The 16,746-nt window shown below is 36.0% G+C and overlaps 5 protein-coding genes across 6 annotated transcripts in view; 3 read left to right on the top strand and 2 right to left on the bottom strand.

Moving 5' to 3' along the window:
* The first annotated feature begins 1,476 nt into the window (after nucleotides 1–1,476).
* Nucleotides 1,477–3,958, top strand: L(2)10685 (5-methylcytosine rRNA methyltransferase l(2)10685). Its single transcript, XM_076797442.1, has 8 exons — nucleotides 1,477–1,602; nucleotides 1,867–2,049; nucleotides 2,117–2,480; nucleotides 2,552–2,734; nucleotides 2,891–3,174; nucleotides 3,249–3,373; nucleotides 3,466–3,603; nucleotides 3,681–3,958. The coding sequence occupies exons 1-8, from the start codon at nucleotides 1,522–1,524 to the stop codon at nucleotides 3,820–3,822; spliced, it is 1,500 nt and encodes a 499-aa protein (XP_076653557.1). The 5' UTR covers nucleotides 1,477–1,521; the 3' UTR covers nucleotides 3,823–3,958.
* Nucleotides 3,852–9,560, bottom strand: Mfs3 (major facilitator superfamily transporter 3). Its single transcript, XM_076797441.1, has 9 exons — nucleotides 9,145–9,560; nucleotides 6,109–6,347; nucleotides 5,780–6,013; nucleotides 5,617–5,704; nucleotides 5,254–5,486; nucleotides 4,929–5,078; nucleotides 4,723–4,855; nucleotides 4,396–4,637; nucleotides 3,852–4,308 (listed from the first exon to the last, which is right to left on the bottom strand). Exons 1-9 carry the CDS (start codon nucleotides 9,167–9,169, stop codon nucleotides 4,132–4,134), a joined length of 1,521 nt encoding a protein of 506 aa, XP_076653556.1. The 5' UTR covers nucleotides 9,170–9,560; the 3' UTR covers nucleotides 3,852–4,131.
* Nucleotides 9,561–10,367: 807 nt separating this feature from the next.
* LOC143359602 (sperm flagellar protein 1) lies at nucleotides 10,368–12,057 on the top strand. Its single transcript, XM_076797641.1, has 3 exons — nucleotides 10,368–11,352; nucleotides 11,418–11,705; nucleotides 11,775–12,057. Exons 1-3 carry the CDS (start codon nucleotides 11,241–11,243, stop codon nucleotides 12,053–12,055), a joined length of 681 nt encoding a protein of 226 aa, XP_076653756.1. The 5' UTR covers nucleotides 10,368–11,240; the 3' UTR covers nucleotides 12,056–12,057.
* A 41-nt stretch (nucleotides 12,058–12,098) lies between these two features.
* Lsm3 (U6 snRNA-associated Sm-like protein LSm3) lies at nucleotides 12,099–12,957 on the bottom strand. Its single transcript, XM_076797642.1, has 3 exons — nucleotides 12,788–12,957; nucleotides 12,609–12,716; nucleotides 12,099–12,538 (listed from the first exon to the last, which is right to left on the bottom strand). The coding sequence occupies exons 1-3, from the start codon at nucleotides 12,806–12,808 to the stop codon at nucleotides 12,356–12,358; spliced, it is 312 nt and encodes a 103-aa protein (XP_076653757.1). The 5' UTR covers nucleotides 12,809–12,957; the 3' UTR covers nucleotides 12,099–12,355.
* Nucleotides 12,958–14,078: 1,121 nt separating this feature from the next.
* The window catches only part of Scar (wiskott-Aldrich syndrome protein family member 3 SCAR), a 52,756-nt gene continuing 50,088 nt past the window's right edge, over nucleotides 14,079–16,746 (top strand). For both annotated transcript variants that reach the window (XM_076798499.1, XM_076798502.1), the window contains exon 1: nucleotides 14,079–15,053. The gene's annotated coding sequence lies outside the window, so the exon portion shown is untranslated. The remainder of the gene's footprint in view (nucleotides 15,054–16,746) is intronic.

Below are 16,746 nucleotides of genomic sequence, written 5' to 3' on the forward strand. Positions count from 1 at the left end.
TTCTTGCGTTTAAAAGATGCACGATGTAGCGTTATGGGAACAACAGCGCCATCCCACGGAGCTGCTCGGGTGTACGAGGACCGTCCTTATGACTGCACATGGTCTGTGTCCTTTGGACGCGCGCCGATGTACGAAATCGGCTTTCAGTCTTTTCACCAATCTTTGGGCGAAAGCCAAGCGGTAAAACCGCGTGTCTGCTGGCACAACCGGAAATGGGGTGATTCTCCGTAAAAAAAGAAGTCAAAAATATCGAATAAAATGTTTTCATACGAGGCTCTGTTTTTGAGAAAATCGATTTTGAAAAACCGTCGAATTCGCATGCTTAGCATTTGTAAGAACCAGATTGTCTTGGAAATAAAGCCTTGTAGAAAAACATTTTATTCTATATTTTCGACTCATCCTTTAATGTAGAATCAGCCCTCTCCTATAATAGTCTTATTATCAACATATGTATGGCCTGATGTTATTGTTGTATGCATCACCATAAATGTATGTCTTTCTCTCAGGAATTTCAGGGATCTGAACATTGCAAATACCTGAAGAATCAGGTCCATCATTTGTCAGCAAATTAACAGCAGTTCCTCTAACTCCTCCAATGTCAGTTAAGCCTCACGAGACATGGCTCCCTCGTTCGTAAGAAGAATCCATCGAGGGAGTCATGACACGATGCTACTTGTAGGTCCTCGATGAGACAGTGGGGCAACAAATAAAATTCTACCAAAGATTGTGGCTAAATTTAGAATGGAGATTAAATGATTTAGAAAAATACTGAATGCGATATTTAGAGATTTAGATAAGATATCTGCCACAAAAGCTATGAGCCACTAAAATATGTAAAAAGTCCTAAGGATACGGTAGAGAAACTCGAGAAAAAGGTAGCAAACCTCTCTAAGTTTGTTACTCTTGAATTGAAATATCAAAATTGGCTGCTTACGTAACCAATTGTTTTGGATTAGTAGCTAGTTTTGTGGAAACTATGATCTGAAAGTCTCGAAACTTAACATCTTGCCCACTGCAAGCGTTGCATCCTCTGTGTTACTCTCCTTATTAAGCTCTCATCCTGGTACCGTAGAGGTTAAAGTTAAAGAACTGAAATTCGAGAAACCCTGAATCTATGAAAAAAGATATATTCCATCCAAATTTCTGAGAACAAACTTATTGTTTCATTGACTCCGCCTGTAGGACACCCAGACAGGACTTCTTAACTTGAATTCCGGATTTCAGCACCCGGTTTTATAGCGTCAATTTTTAAATTTCAGGAAGTAGTAAATATACAATTTTTAGTATCTACAAATAATCTTTATTAGATGAAATGAAGATGGAATGAATAACGAATAACAAATCTTGTAATTCAAATAAAATGCATACCTTGAAGAACGAATGCACGGGTGACGCCATCTGGTGGCGATACTTTGGAAGGAGCATTGCCGCTCTCATGCTTCTGTCTTCGGTTTACTGGAGCTTCGGTATAACCTGAAAAAATTATGATTGTTTAAAGGGTTATATATTATTATTTAAAAAATGGCGCATTTATTTGATAAATTGAAATTAAGGGGAATACTAAGAATATCCGTCAGGTGCAAGCACGGTCCAAATCATTGGGTTTGTATCTTATTATTAAAATTTAAAGTTTGTGTACACCTCTCACCTGGTTGTAAGCATGTTCAACAAGTCCGAAAATTTCAAATATTTTTGCTTGTTTTCTGTATATTTATTTTCTTTGCTTAGTTTTATTACCTTTCGCATCTCTCTTTTTGGTAATTAATTAATTAATCAGGTATATGGAAACAGTTTCAATCTGAGAAGGTGCTGCTAACTTTGGTACCAAAAAGTATTTACTCAAATATTTTAAATATGCTTTTACAGTCTGTACAGCAGAGAAAGAAACTACCTAAGGATAAAGCACTAGAACACTTTGACGAGTATTATGGCTCAATTTTTGGGAAACAATGGGAAGATATACGAGCCTCACTACTTATAAAGAAAAACAAACATATAGCAGTAATCAATAATTTTAGCGATGTAGATAGGACAAAATTGGAATTACAGGTATGTATTTTTTTTTTAGAACTCATACAAAGGAATTAAAAGTATCTATAATTAAAATTTGTTTTAGTGCTTAGGTGCAATACATTTAAAATCCTTGTACAATGTTTATAAAAACAATATGGACGGACAATCAAAGACTAAATCTATGTTATCAGAAAATGTACAAAATCCCATGGATTCTGTTATAGAAAACATGCAATTATCAGATATAGAATCAGTTTATCCTGAAGGCCATTCCTATTCATCGCAATCATTAAATTCAGAAGAAGATACAGAATCATCGATTCAAAAAACTGATGCATTACAGCCTGTAAAATTACAATCTATAGAAGCTGACTTAAATGAGATTGAAATAGATGCTAATCGTGTTATTGAATCGCCTACTGATCAATCCATGCTTTATGAGTATGTACCTTCTACAAGATTAAAGGGTCAGTTTAAACTATTTTGTTTTAAATTTGAAAAAAAATTCATATATTACCAATATTAATTTATTCTACAGGTTTGGACGGCTACATACTAGAATCCGATTATTATAAATTTTATAATAGAGGAGCTAACTTCAAAGTAGATATTGTTAAAGAGTCTACTTTACCATTTCCAGAACACTTACACCCATTTACTTTCGTAAGCGATAGTGACACTATATTTCCCTATCCTAAAAGAGGATCCACTGGGGTTTCAGGTCTGTATCTTACAATTTTAACTGAAAATGTCTTTTTTCAAACGGCCTACAGACGATACGATTTGACCCATACGATAAATCGTATCGTCTGCAGGCTGTTTTAGTAGATATGTATATGAATTGAAATGGTATTAATATGAAACTCTCGTTTTCTAGATTATTATTTATTCGATGGCGGATCCTTACTACCTGTTTTAGCTCTTGACATTAAAATGGGCGATGTTGTGCTCGACATGTGTGCTGCACCAGGAGGCAAAGCTATAACTATCCTTCAAACTCTCATGCCGCGTATAGTGGTTGCTAATGATGCATCAGAGTCTAGAGCAAATAAAATACATGCTGTTGCGAAACAATATCTGTTTAATACCGATATGGAAAAAATGTTTTGCATAACACAAAGAGATGCTCGAGAAATCGAAGACAAAGATCTGTATAATAAGGTGTTAATATTTGCTAAATGTCCAATTGTGTTTTCAGTGACGAACAGGATAAAATATACGTTTATATTTTCCAGATTCTAGTTGACGTACCATGCACAACAGATAGACATTCACTGCATGCTTTTGAAAATAATGTTTTTAAACCTACCAGACTTAAGGAAAGGTTACAACTCCCGGAGCTGCAGTCCGACATTTTAACGTTAGTACTTATGAGTACAAATGAAGTTATATTTGTATTGTATTATTTTCATTTTAATATTTAATCTTTATTTTATTTTTTTGTTTTAATAGAAATGCATTAAAACTGGTGACAGTTGGAGGCATCGTCGTTTATTCAACATGTTCTCTAAGTCCAGTTCAAAATGACGGTGTTGTACAAGTTGCATTGAAAAGGGCGTGGGAAGAAAGTGATTCTGTTATGGTTGTAAAGTGTGTACATTACGTTTCTATTTTGGAAAACAATTTTATTAATTGTATTTGTTGCTTATGTGATATACTTTTTTCAGAGACATGTCAGAAGCTTTATCACCGCTACAAAGTCTGTACGAATTCGCAAATATTGGATCGAAATACGGTCATCTTGTTGTTCCCACACTTGCAAATAACTGGGGTCCTATGTATTTTTGTAAAATAGAACGAGTACGATGAACGTGAGTAATTGTCTAACATAAAATAACGTGTGTATAAAATGTACATAGTATTGCAACTACATAATTAATGTTATAACATTTAACGTAACATTTGTAAAATTTTAGTACAATAAATGTGTAAGTCTTGTCATGTAAAGAGAGAGTATCAGTGATAATCTTTTGTTTAAATTGTTCATTTTTTACACGACATATGCGCGCGCACGCGTGCGTGTGTGTGAGTATAAAGCCGAGAAAACAATACCGTGCTTTATATGTGTAAAAAATGAAACAAAACAATTGATTAATATTATACACATCTGAGAGAAGTCTATTTTTTGATGTCGTCTTTTAGTGGCAATGTCTGATCGCTTGTTTCTTCATCGGTTGGTTTAGCTTTATTCCAAGGTTGTTCTTCACCGCTTCCGAAGATAGTGTAGACCAACATCTCGACTATGTATAATGTCACAGTCGTGAAGAATATGACCCTCCATGCTCCTATAGTTTGCTGCAATAGCAAAAAATTATCAACAGATTCCATATTGAAATTTTTATTAATTATATTGATTGTTGTATATTTCTTTAAGTTACTTACATTTCCGTGTGTCAATTTTCCCACAAATATCGGAACTATGAAGCCAGGTATAGTAGCGACACAATTGGTGATCGCGACAAGGGTACCAGCAAAATTTGGAGCAATGTCAATATGGTTTGACAAGAATCCACTATACATTCCGCCAATGCAAGTCACTCCAATAGTCATTAATGCAACTGCTAACGTCCTATTGCAGCCAACATACGAAACTCCTATCAGGCAGAACATGGGAACAACGGACGCTGCAGAACGAAAATGTTTTAGGTTGCGTTCAATTAGACGTATTATATTGTCACATACGAAAATGTTGTAACTAACAAAACTTACAGAACAATGTTCCAATTTTCCTTGACACTGTAACTGTGATCATGTTCTTTGATTGCATGATGGCTAAAACTTTGCTGAGTATCATGGTAAAGATCCACATACATAAAAATGGCATAGAAGAGAGGCCAGCATTCTGAAGGCAAAAATATTTCATGCAAACAACATGAATTTCAAGCTCTTGTTAAACTTTTAACAAAGATACTCACGGAAGTCATGTCAAACTTTAAAATCTGATTCATGAAAGTGGGCAGTTCAATGAGTAACATGTACCAGCCAAAATTACTACAGAAGTGAGCAATTAAAATTGCCATAAATGGTTTCGATTTTAACACTTCCTTCCATGGAACTGCCAATCTCTAAAAGAATAAATGTACGTTGTGAGTAACGGACATACTGTAATCTGTAAATAATCCGTGTTTTCTGCCCGGAAGCATTAGACTATCCACAACAAATGTATATGTTAATGTCTAAAGTTTATTTCACCGATGGGACTGTAGTCTATTATATTCAGTTACATGAAACTTAACGAACCTCTTTTGGTTCATTAGCAGTTTTTGTGCGTCCTAAAGATTCCATAATGTAGTCCTTTTCCTGTTGACTAATAAATCTTGTTTGTTCTTCGGGACTGTCTTCGACCATTATCCACCAGGCAGCACACCAAATTAAACAAAGAGCACCTTCTATGTAGAATATCCATACCCAATTTAAATTTGCAGCTAACAACCCCGTCAATAGTATGGAAATCACCGTTCCCAGCGCAGTCCCTAAAATAATAATAAAACAAGTAGGATAATAAAAATGGGTAAAAGTGCTGATAAAGAAAGAAAAGTTTGTTTGAAATAAAAATGAGTAGGCCACCAGTGTAGACTTGAATTGATAAAAATTATTATGTACCTGCATAAACGATCGAAGCGAGGACACTTCTTTCGTTCGGTGGAGCCCACTTAGCAATCATAACGTGCATAGCAGGGAATGTTACACCCTACAATAAGAATAGTACTTTATATATTACTAAGGTAATTTAATTCAGAGGTTTTTGGAGGTTTTCGATACTAACTCCGCCGATTCCTTGAAGAATCCTGCACACAATGAAAAGGGAGTAGTGGAGACTCGCAGCAACAGGTGACAATATGCATGCCGCTACGTTTAGAAGTACCGATCCATTCATTACCCATTTTGCGGATAGCAGTTCAGCCATTCTGCCACCCGGAAGCAAAGATACCATGTATCCCCAGAAATACGCAGATAAAATGAGACCTTGCAGTGGCTCGTTCCACACAAATGGTCCATCCTATGCAAACCACATGTATACGTATTACTTTTCTACCGATATTATTTTATTCAGCACGTTATGTACCATCCACAAAGAAAAAGATTTATATATACCTCGGCGACATTTTTCGTCACATTAACGGACCCATCGTCGTATTGACACTCGCCCACCGTGAGTACAGTTGCAAAATCAGACTCGTTTTCATCCATTGCAGGTTGCTTTATCGCAGTATGATTTACCATAGTTACTATCGCCACACTTACGATCACCTTGAACCCGTAAATAATTGCCAGCCCGATAGAACCCATTACTGCCACCAGGTACCGTGCTGGCAACACGATACCTTTGCTCTCTGAAAATGTGTTTAAAAATAATGTTTAACTTTCTCAATAAATATTAAAAAGATAAAAAAGTTGTAGAAAGTACCCTGCAAATTTTTCTCCGCGATTCCGACCAATTGCAATTGTTCCTACCATTTTGTTCTTATGTCCGCTAGTAAACTAAGCTTTTTAATAAGTACTCAAAAAGTAATTCAAGTTGCTTGATCCAATCTTAAGAAGGTCATTGTTCTTTTAGAAGTGTTCGAATATTACTGTGAGCCATTGTACAGTGTACTCAAAAAGTATTTGGGCTATTCTCTAGGAATTGTCAATATTGAACTATGATAATTTCTTAAAAAAAAAGAAAATCGTACGGTAAGAAAGGGCTTATTTTAAATCCCAAAGCCTCTACTTTTGCGTACCGCCACTCATTTTTTTTCTAGGACATTTGTACATGATACAGAGAAGATGGCAGTATACCCTTTCATTCTAAGCTCAATAAATCGTCTAGAAAAAATTGGAGATCAAATTTTAAGCATTCGTTGGAAGCTTCAATCTTTAAAACCACGGGTAATTTTTGTCACGAGAAAAATTTTTTAATGTTTGTACGGAGGTTTCAATTTGTAACATTTTGGGCCAAAGAAAGCATCTTCGGTTTCCCAGACGGTGTATCATGAAAGAATATCTTGACTTCGAATTTGAAAGTGAGTCCAGGTATGTCGTTGTACTATAGTTTTTTTAGGAACCACAGTATTGTCGGTGGGGTCATAAGAGAAGATCGGAGGACGTGTCGAACGGCATGAAGGCAGGTGAACGGGCTTTCAGGTCTTCGACTTTGCCTGTCCTTTCAGTTCAGGTCTTCTTGCGGGCGAGGTGAATCATTACGTGTAAACGGCGCGTTCGTACGTGACCAATTGTGCATATAAACTGTTCAATCATCTACCTGGCTCCGTGAGGTAGATTAATAAGATATTAATCAAACCTCTATTGAAAACCTTTACAATTACCGAACTTAAAAATAATTGAATTATACGATACCATGTATCAGAAAAAGTACTCTCAACAACTCTTATAGCTTTTACGACGACGACTCGAGAGATACTTAGCCGATATCAAATGAAGCAAATGATAACTCGAGTAATTTTACACTTATTCATTCCCCGATATGTAATTTATCTCAATTAAAGGAAATCTTTTTAAATGATTAATTGTGGTTTGCAGAAATCCTGAGTAATTGCTATTTTACTGTTTCAAGTTGTTTTGCTGTTGATAATAATTTATGAGGATTTAGAAATTCACAAAGATTTTACAAATAATATTAATTTATTATGTGTATATTATTTGCCATCGATAAACTTAGCGAATAACTTTCGTTATTCGAACGAAATATTTCTTCGTTATTGTTTTCTTATATTATATAATATTTATATTTTATATTTATATTATATAATATTTATATTTTATATTTATATTATATAATATTTATATTTTATATTTATATTATATAATATTTATATTTTATATTTATATTTTATATTTATATTATATAATATTTATATTTTATATTTATATTTTATATTCATATCTTTTCTTAGTGATTATAATAAGCTGGAAATAATGCAACAGAATATTTAAATACTATAAATGTTTTTACTTTTTTGCATCTGACGTATTTATATTTATATGAGTATTTATACGAACATTATCATTTAGTAATCTTTAATCTATTCTAAACTTATATCAAACTACATCTGATAACATGAACACATTTCACCTGATCGATCATTGACAAATATTTAAAAATTCTTTAGAAGTGTATCCATATGGCCACGCTAATATCAAACACTTGACTTGATGGATACAGTTTAGTATTCTCAGATAAAAGCATCGTTTTTTATTACGCACGTTTATCTTCGTTCACAAAAGAAAAAAAAAGAAAATGGGTCAACGGTCACATAAACGTGGTTCCAAAATATCTCCCTGATCAAATACGTAACAACTGAATGATCGACGCGACGAAAAGGGGTTAATTGATCAATATATTATCTCTGCAGTAAATACGCGACAAAATTCAAAATTACCCATCGGCGTCAATTTCATAAATCAGTATAGATTTACCTCGTCGACATTTGACATTCTAGCAACAGCAATTCCTCGAAATTGATAATAGAGCGCATGGATGACGACAATTAGTTACTCCGATTGCAACGGAATTGCATCAACCAAGCGTCGACTGCAACTCGCGCGGCTATACGAATTCCGCAGTTTAAACGATTTCAGTCAATTACTTATTTTTCAATACGCAATACTTTTCAATTACCATCAAACCACAAATATCCGTTAAATTACGATAATATTCGTTCGCTCAATTTTTCAACTTCGTAAATTAAATTTGTCAATAGAATCTTATTTGTCTTAAACACGTGCGTCTACAAGTTGCTGAGTGAAACGAGTATTTGCACGTAAATTTAAAATCAACGCAGTGAAACGTACATTTAACATAACTTGTTGAATGTTCTGTTTTCATAGACAACGTAAAAATTCTACGAACGAAAATCACTTTCTACATGAATATTTCTTATTATTGATAAATACTCGTATTTTGCTAGTAATGCAATTTTAAAAATAGCGACATCATAGCACCGTATGAGAATCTGGAGTCGGAGGACATTTGAAGGTCACCGAACTAATCTCGGAAAGCAAGAAGCGAGGCGATAAAATTTCAAATGTAAAGATATAACAAATTCTACCTATTTTTGAAAAAAAAAAACAACTAAATAAACACGGCGACGTAAACAATACTAAATACAGAGAAGAATAATCACTTACCTGTAGAACTACTTTGTCCAGCCATGATTTCCCCTGGTCATTGACCGATCAGGGAACGATTTCGTAAGCCGAGGAATATTTAAAAAAAAACTGTTTATATTCGAATTTCACGATGCAGCTGGATAAATGAATATTCAATTTCAAACTCGGCGATCTCTCATAAATCACTTATCACTTGAAAGTTCGCGCACCTGATTTCGATTCTACGATAAGATTAATTTTAAACGGCGATTGTGAAATCTCAGGGTAGATTCTGGTCGATTGGAAATCGACCGAGAAAATTCTTATTTTGGGAAGTTTCGACCTTCCGTTACGACTCCACATTCGTGCAACGTGCTACTGAAGACGTGCGAGACGCCACAGATCCTCCGAGCCTTTCGGACGATACCACCGGGCGTGCGCCTTTTCTATAAATGCCGTGCCACGCGTGAACGCAGACTCGAAATCCCCGTGTTACACCACTTTCGGCCCATGTGACGTACTCATGTTTACGTTTCACTCCGTCATCGATTCCCCGAAATTTTCTCTCCTTTAATCTTCGGGAAGAAATTTCAGATTAAAAAGACACGATAGCCGCCGATTCTACGACACTTGTTGCCCACCGAACCTGTGGCGCTCCGAAAATTTAATTGGACGGATAAACTACTAGTGCCAACTTAGGGGATGAAAATCGAAATAGCATTCTAAACTGGCTATTTTGTAAATATTTAACATCTACTAGGTCCTTACAAAAAATTAATAATCCCTTTAATTTTGTTAGTTACTATGCATCTGTTTAAGGGATGAAGACAGAAGTAGTATTCTAAGAAATTGAACTACACATTTTGTATTTTAATATCCACTATAATGCAAATATAAATAATCCTTTTGACTTCGTTATTTTATTGTGCATCCATACTTTGGACGAGAAATGAAATACAGTAGATTTGCGTATGACGCGATTAAAAAATTGTTTTATAAAAGTGTGTACACGCGTTCTATGTGGCAGGATATGTAAAGTAAATGTATAGAGAATTATTTAGAGAGATGTTACGTATACGAAGTCTGTTTTAAACAAGCTTTTGCTCGAGTTTTAAGTCTTTTGTAGTGTTCTAAAAACTTAACTGCATTTAATAATGATTTAATGTCATCTATGGTCTTTACAAAAATAAGCAACAGCTTCGGTCTAGTTACTTTATTGAAGGAAAAATAGTTGTGCGTCTACTTAGGGTATTGTAAAAAAACTGATTTGGCTGTTTAACAAATGTTTAATATATCAACTGCTCAGTAGTCTTTACAAAAGTGAATAACGGCCTCGGCTTCGTCATTTTATCGAACTTCTATAGATTTCATGTTTACTAAATTTCGCAATGAATTCCACGAAGCATTATTTTAAAGGTCACAACGCAAATACAATTTCTTGTCCAACCGGGACTTAAACAAAGTAAAAAGCTACAAGTAAAAGGATCAGAAACTATAGTCTGCTATAGTTTTGAACATGATAGGAAAAGTCTGCTTGTCTGCGATTGCATCTCCGACACCGACACTAGAGTTCGAAAATTATTGAAATAAGTAATATAATAGAATGTAAAAATTAGATGGGGTCTCGTTTGATATTGAATATTGTATATATTTTAAAATATTAGAAAATTGTGTACAAATATTATTGCTAATTTTCGACTCGCAGAATGTCATTAAATTTTCTGTTTTTGATACTTTCTATTTTTTTATATTTTTTTCATACAACTAGAATAATTTTATATTTCTTTTCCGTAAAGTTTGGAAGAATATTGAATACAGTAAAGACGAGATAATATAAGCAATATAATATAATGCTCCGCTCTGAATATAAGAAAATTTAGCGTCATTTCGTCAGCTGCTCCGTCTGGTGCAAGATGCTAGTGATATTTGACAAAACAAGCAGTTCGAAACACGAAACCGGCGTGAAGTTACATTCGCACACAGTAAAAAGTCCAGCCTTCGCTATTTTATTAATAAAATTTGGCGATTCGAAGATTGACAGAATGTAATATAGTACAAAGATATGACGTCATCCGTAAATTTTGTTGTATAAAGAAGTCATTTTATATTATTTTTGTGGAAATAAAAATCGAAACATGAGTGTGACATCGGAGAGTAACGATAATCTCGAGGAAATTTATAATTGGGTCGAGCAAATGACGTTTTCAAAGCCGAAGAAGAACCTCGCTCGAGACTTCTCCGATGCAGGTACAAGAAAATATATTTCTGACATAATAAGATTATCTTTTAAACTTTTATATGGTGAATTTTAGTTTTTATGGCGGAATTGTTAAAAAAATATTATCCTAGACACGTTGATATACACAATTATATATCTGGGAATAGCATTGCCAAAAAAGTAGAAAATTGGTGTACGCTGAATCGTAAGGTTTTGTCTAAACTGAATATGAAACTAAAAAAGGACGTAATTGCTCAATTAGCTAATGCGACACCGGGAGTTGTCGAAAAAGTTTTGAGCGATTTGAGGATAAAAATTTTAAGAGACTGTAACGCGGATAGAGCCGATCTATATTCTAAATTTGAGGATACTGAGAAAGGAGGTAGGTGGTATATTTAAAAGAAAAATGATCAAAAGATGTTTGATTTCAATTTTGTTTTTCCATAAACAGAGATTGTTAAATCGGTGCTCGATCTCGAAGAGGTAGCAAATAAAACTGTTCCGCGTCACGTGTTTGTTCGACTAAAACAAGAATTAGAAGAGAAGAATGATGCTATCAACGCCCTTCAACAAAAAGTAACTCATCTCGAATCTTTAATGAAGCTCAAAGACCAAAGGATAGCAGATCTCACTGCACAAATACCAAAACCGGCAGATCAATCTACCACACCAAGACCGGATAATTTACTTCTTACTAACAATTCGATTTTAAAACCACGAGCTAAAACATAATCATTAAAATAAATTCTTAAAGTAATCCAGTACAAACTCATCATTTCATTTACAAAATTTCTATTGTTCTCAATTTTTTAACTTGTGTACTTGTTTTAATACAATCTCAAATGTAATTTGTTTCTCTATATTTATACCTTTGTCACAAACTTATTAATAGCACTTTATCGTATTTTTGAATCTCATATCACAACTTCTTTTAGCGCTGATACAAAAAAGTGGTAGTATTATAGTAGCATTAAGTTTAAATCTATATTATACGTTTGTAACGTTTACAAATATCATATACACGTTGAAAGATTAGATTGGAGCCCTCATACTAGGCGGAGAAACCAATATTACACCGTCACCACGGACGAATAACATGGATATATTCCTTTTCGTGGTACGATAAACCTCTTCGTACGTTTCTTCATCAATTTCTACTGTAGTTACGGTTTCTTCTGCTTCTCCCAACACCATATTCAAATGCTGATCGTAGGCCTGAAATTAACATCGATCATACATACAAATAACTTACACATATATTTTTATTACATAGTAAAATATTTACATGTAATCTCCCTCTGAGTTCTCTCTCGTTCCTCATTTTAACATAAATACGTTCGTCGAGACTCAATCTTATAAGATCTAAGGGTTCCTTAACATTTATCGCAGGTACCTAAAACAAAAATGCATGTTAGGTTAGAATAGGTTAGACTCAAGTTTATCACAACAAATAAATATCCTCACTTGCTCTGCTTCATCAGCCATGATGAAAATAAATCCTTTCCAAATTACAAATTTATTTATGCAACCTGTCGATAAATCCTAAATATATCACTACAAGTTTACACAACAACAAACAGCACATTTACCGGTCGTGCAACTAAAACATTGCGCGTTTGCGTGGTGTCAGTCGGATAAATTATAAATTCGTAAAAGACTCCATTTTATCATCGTTTACAGACCATCCTAGTAAGTGGCGCCACGAGTCAGGTTCATAGGAAAACGTTACATTACATTGTCACAATAATTTATTAACCAAGAGTTCGTAACAATTTCTTTCAGCAGCATTACAAAAATTTTCGTGATGATTCGATTTAAAAGTAAATCGATCTGGAACTACTCGTTTTGGCAAGTTATAATACTGATCTAGCTTTGTGCAAAAAATCATGAGATACTTCGAGATGCTTTCGCCGCAATTTAAGTTTAAATATCAACTTTCGAAATTTCCAAGAATGAATCGCGCGGAAGTCCGATTATTTGATGTTTCAGGTAAAATTTTTAAGGGATACATATCAGATTATAAAAAAATGTGACATTCATACATATAAAAAAATATTTAATAACAATTTTTTATGTTAAATAAACAAAGTTTTCGTTCACTGTACCACTGTTGCAAAAATGCAACAGGTATTTTTTGGTAGTGTTCCAATGAATGCTATAAAAATAATTTATGTAAGATAAAAAAAATTGTTGTTAAATATATTTTTTATACATAAAAAATTAATAAATCATATGCACTTCACATTTTTCTTTATTATTTAGAAATATTCCTAAAAAATTTCCCCTGGAACATCAAATAATCGTAACTTCCGCACGATTCACTCTTGGAAATTCTGGAAGTTGATATTTAAACTTAAATTGCGGTGAAAGGGTCTGGAAGGGTCTCATAATTTTTTGCACAAAGTTAGACCAATATTACACCTTGCCAAAACGATTAGTTCCAGACCAAAATCTATTAAAATATTTGTTGTATGCTTCCATAAATAAAAAATGGGCAGAAAACAGAGATTTTCGATTAGCCCATATTACTTAACGTTATCAACTTTTTACAAAAATTTTGTTTGCCAAATAAGCGTTATACCTGTGGCAATCTCTCAAACAAATCTTTCAATCTTTCAAACAAATTCGTCGAATAGTTTCGTTTTTACAGATTTTTGGCCATTTGGCACCACTGTGCACCGTGGCAGTGTGCAGCGTCTTGAATTTCAATTCTGGCGCGCGATAGTTCTCGGTTAGGCCACACCGGGGGGCGAGCGCTGGCGAGGTACGATGGGAATCAGCGTAGCTTGAGGTACATATTGCTAGAGCGAGCGGCCGCGAGGGAGTGTACAACGCCATTTTCTCGATTCGCGGGTGAAGTCGGGTAGACGGTGCATGAATCATTCGCGGGGCGTATTTGCACGTTTCTGTTGCACGACGATCGGTACCAGGGGCTGTCCGCGGGCCCTACCGCGTTGATCGGTGTTATGCGCGGACACGCGGGCAGCTGTGCGGTGGATATGGTGAGTTCCGAGAGATCGAAGCGCTCCCGGGAGACGTGACGTCTTGTCAGTTGGCCTTTTCCCATTCCCCCTTCTCGGTGAGCTCCCGCAGGGATGGCTCGTGCAGAGTTGTCGTTCATGATAACATAACGAAGAGACACCGGACGACGACCGACGATCCGACGACCGTTTACGCATCGAGAAGCCGTGTTCCCATCGCGCACGATTCACGTGGAATTAAAACGGTTCGAGGGACACACCGGGGATCGCAGAACATTTCGTTCGAGCCAATGGGCGGAGGTTTAGGGCGGCACATGGCTGTTGGGGCGCCGGTTCTGCAGGGGGTGGTTTTCCCAACGGCTAGCTCGCACTGACTGGGAAAATTCGTACGGTTTTTCTTCCTTGACCTGTCTGTCGGTCCGTGGCTACTGCGGCTAAATAAATCCGTAAATCGAAATCGTGTGCGATCGCGGCCGGTCACGGTTCGAGTAACAAGTTTCCAGTGACAGTGGTAAGAGAAACACTCCGTTATATGTCTCGATCTCCTTGTCGGAGTGAAGAGAAGCAGCCGCCGTGCCGGAGAGTATTCCGTCTTTCGCGGATCACGCGTGTCTCTCGTGTGTTCACCGATCTGTAGTTTGTGCACGCAAACGTCGGACCAAAGGACGACTGTGATCGCCGACAATCTCTGGGAAGATACGTTAACCGTGATCTTCGCTGGCTGCGAACCAGGTCTAAAGACCGTATCCGTAAGTTCTACTTTTCATGGCTATCTTTCATCCTCTATGTATTTTCTTGTATGCGAACCGCTTACTCCGTTTGACCTTCAATTATTTATCAATGGACCGTTAGATCGTACGGAACGTGTATGCGTCAGCATTATCGATCGACCACTGTTGACACTGCTTCTTCTTCTTCTTTTTTTTGTGTGTGCTTGGAAGACTGTACGATCTGATGTCGGTTTTTATTTGAATTTTCTGCGGGTGTGCGTGTGCGTGCCTGTGTATTTACGGTGTAATGGATATATCGGTAATTTTTGTACGCGAGCCTAAGCGGTGCGCGTATCGTCGTCGCATCGCGATCGTAATGGAACACGTAGGTGTAAAGCAGGGGCTTCGCCGGGAGTATATTATCGGGGGTTTAAAGTTGGTTCCATTGATACGAACTTTACCTTGAATTTATCGCATCTCTCGGCGCGCGTCTTTCGTGATCTCGTGCCGCATGCCGCTTACCGATTAAAATCCGCCGTGACATTCATGCGCCAATTAACCCGGTCCGACGTTCCCGACCTTGTTGACATTTTAAACGTTTTCCGCACACCACCGACCGAGAAATCCGATATAGGAAACTTACCTCGCCGGTGTTACCTGCTAATCTAGGATCATCTTTTTTCCGATAGGTCTTCCTCGGTGTGCGTGTCGCGTTCTGCCGCGCCGCGCCGCGCCTCGCCGCGAATTCGTTTCGCGCAGCGTATAAACTAGCAATCATAATTCGGTCGTTTAATCAAATCTACGATGCGCAATTAGCCGCTAAGGCACTGGTTTTAATAGGCGACGGTGATCGATAACGAGAGCCTCCGTACTCGGTACCCTCGAGTTAGAAACTCCGGTTCAGCTAAATGTAATCGAATTAATGAATAATGATTATAGTTACCGAGTACTACGCAATCATTGCGGTGGTGGCTTTATGATAGTTCAAGATGGGAATGATTACGGTCGTGGGAATCGGTGGTTTTTGCAGTGATAGTCATTACGGTTGGCAGCGATGGTCGTGATAAGCATCGGAAACTAATAATCATTACAAGTAAGCACAATCGTTTACAGCCTTATCTGTAATGAATATTAAAAAATCATCCTCTCAATGTTACATATTGATCGTTGTTGCGATTATCATTGAAATCATGATTGTCGTGATCATTACTATAATTAGTCATTGTGACGATATTCATCGAAATCATTAGTCATTACGATGACAATCATTAACTCCCGATGGTAGTTCTTTAGATCATTGTGAATGCAAAGAATCATCCAATTTCAAATATGTGTGGTCATTATTGCAATCATCATTGAAATCATTCAGCCATTACGATGACAATCATTAACATCGTCGACAGCTCTCTGGATCATTGCGAATATAAAAAGTCATTCGATTTTAAGTATGTGTAGTCATCATAGCAAGCATCGTTGAAATCATTAATCGTCATCATAATAATGATCAAAATCGTCATTGTTGCAACTACTACTGTTACCAGTGATTATGATGACAATAATCGAAATCATTAGGATGATATTCATCGAAATCATTAGTCATTATGATGACAATCATTAACGCCGTTCATAATTCTTTTGTCCATTATGAATATAAAAAATCATTAAATTTCAAATGTGCATTTCGAATATCATTTTAATCATTATGTAAATCGTTAATCATCGTCATAATAAT

This window comes from Halictus rubicundus, chromosome 12 (genome assembly GCF_050948215.1).
Source record: "Halictus rubicundus isolate RS-2024b chromosome 12, iyHalRubi1_principal, whole genome shotgun sequence".
Lineage (NCBI taxonomy): Eukaryota > Metazoa > Arthropoda > Insecta > Hymenoptera > Halictidae > Halictus > Halictus rubicundus.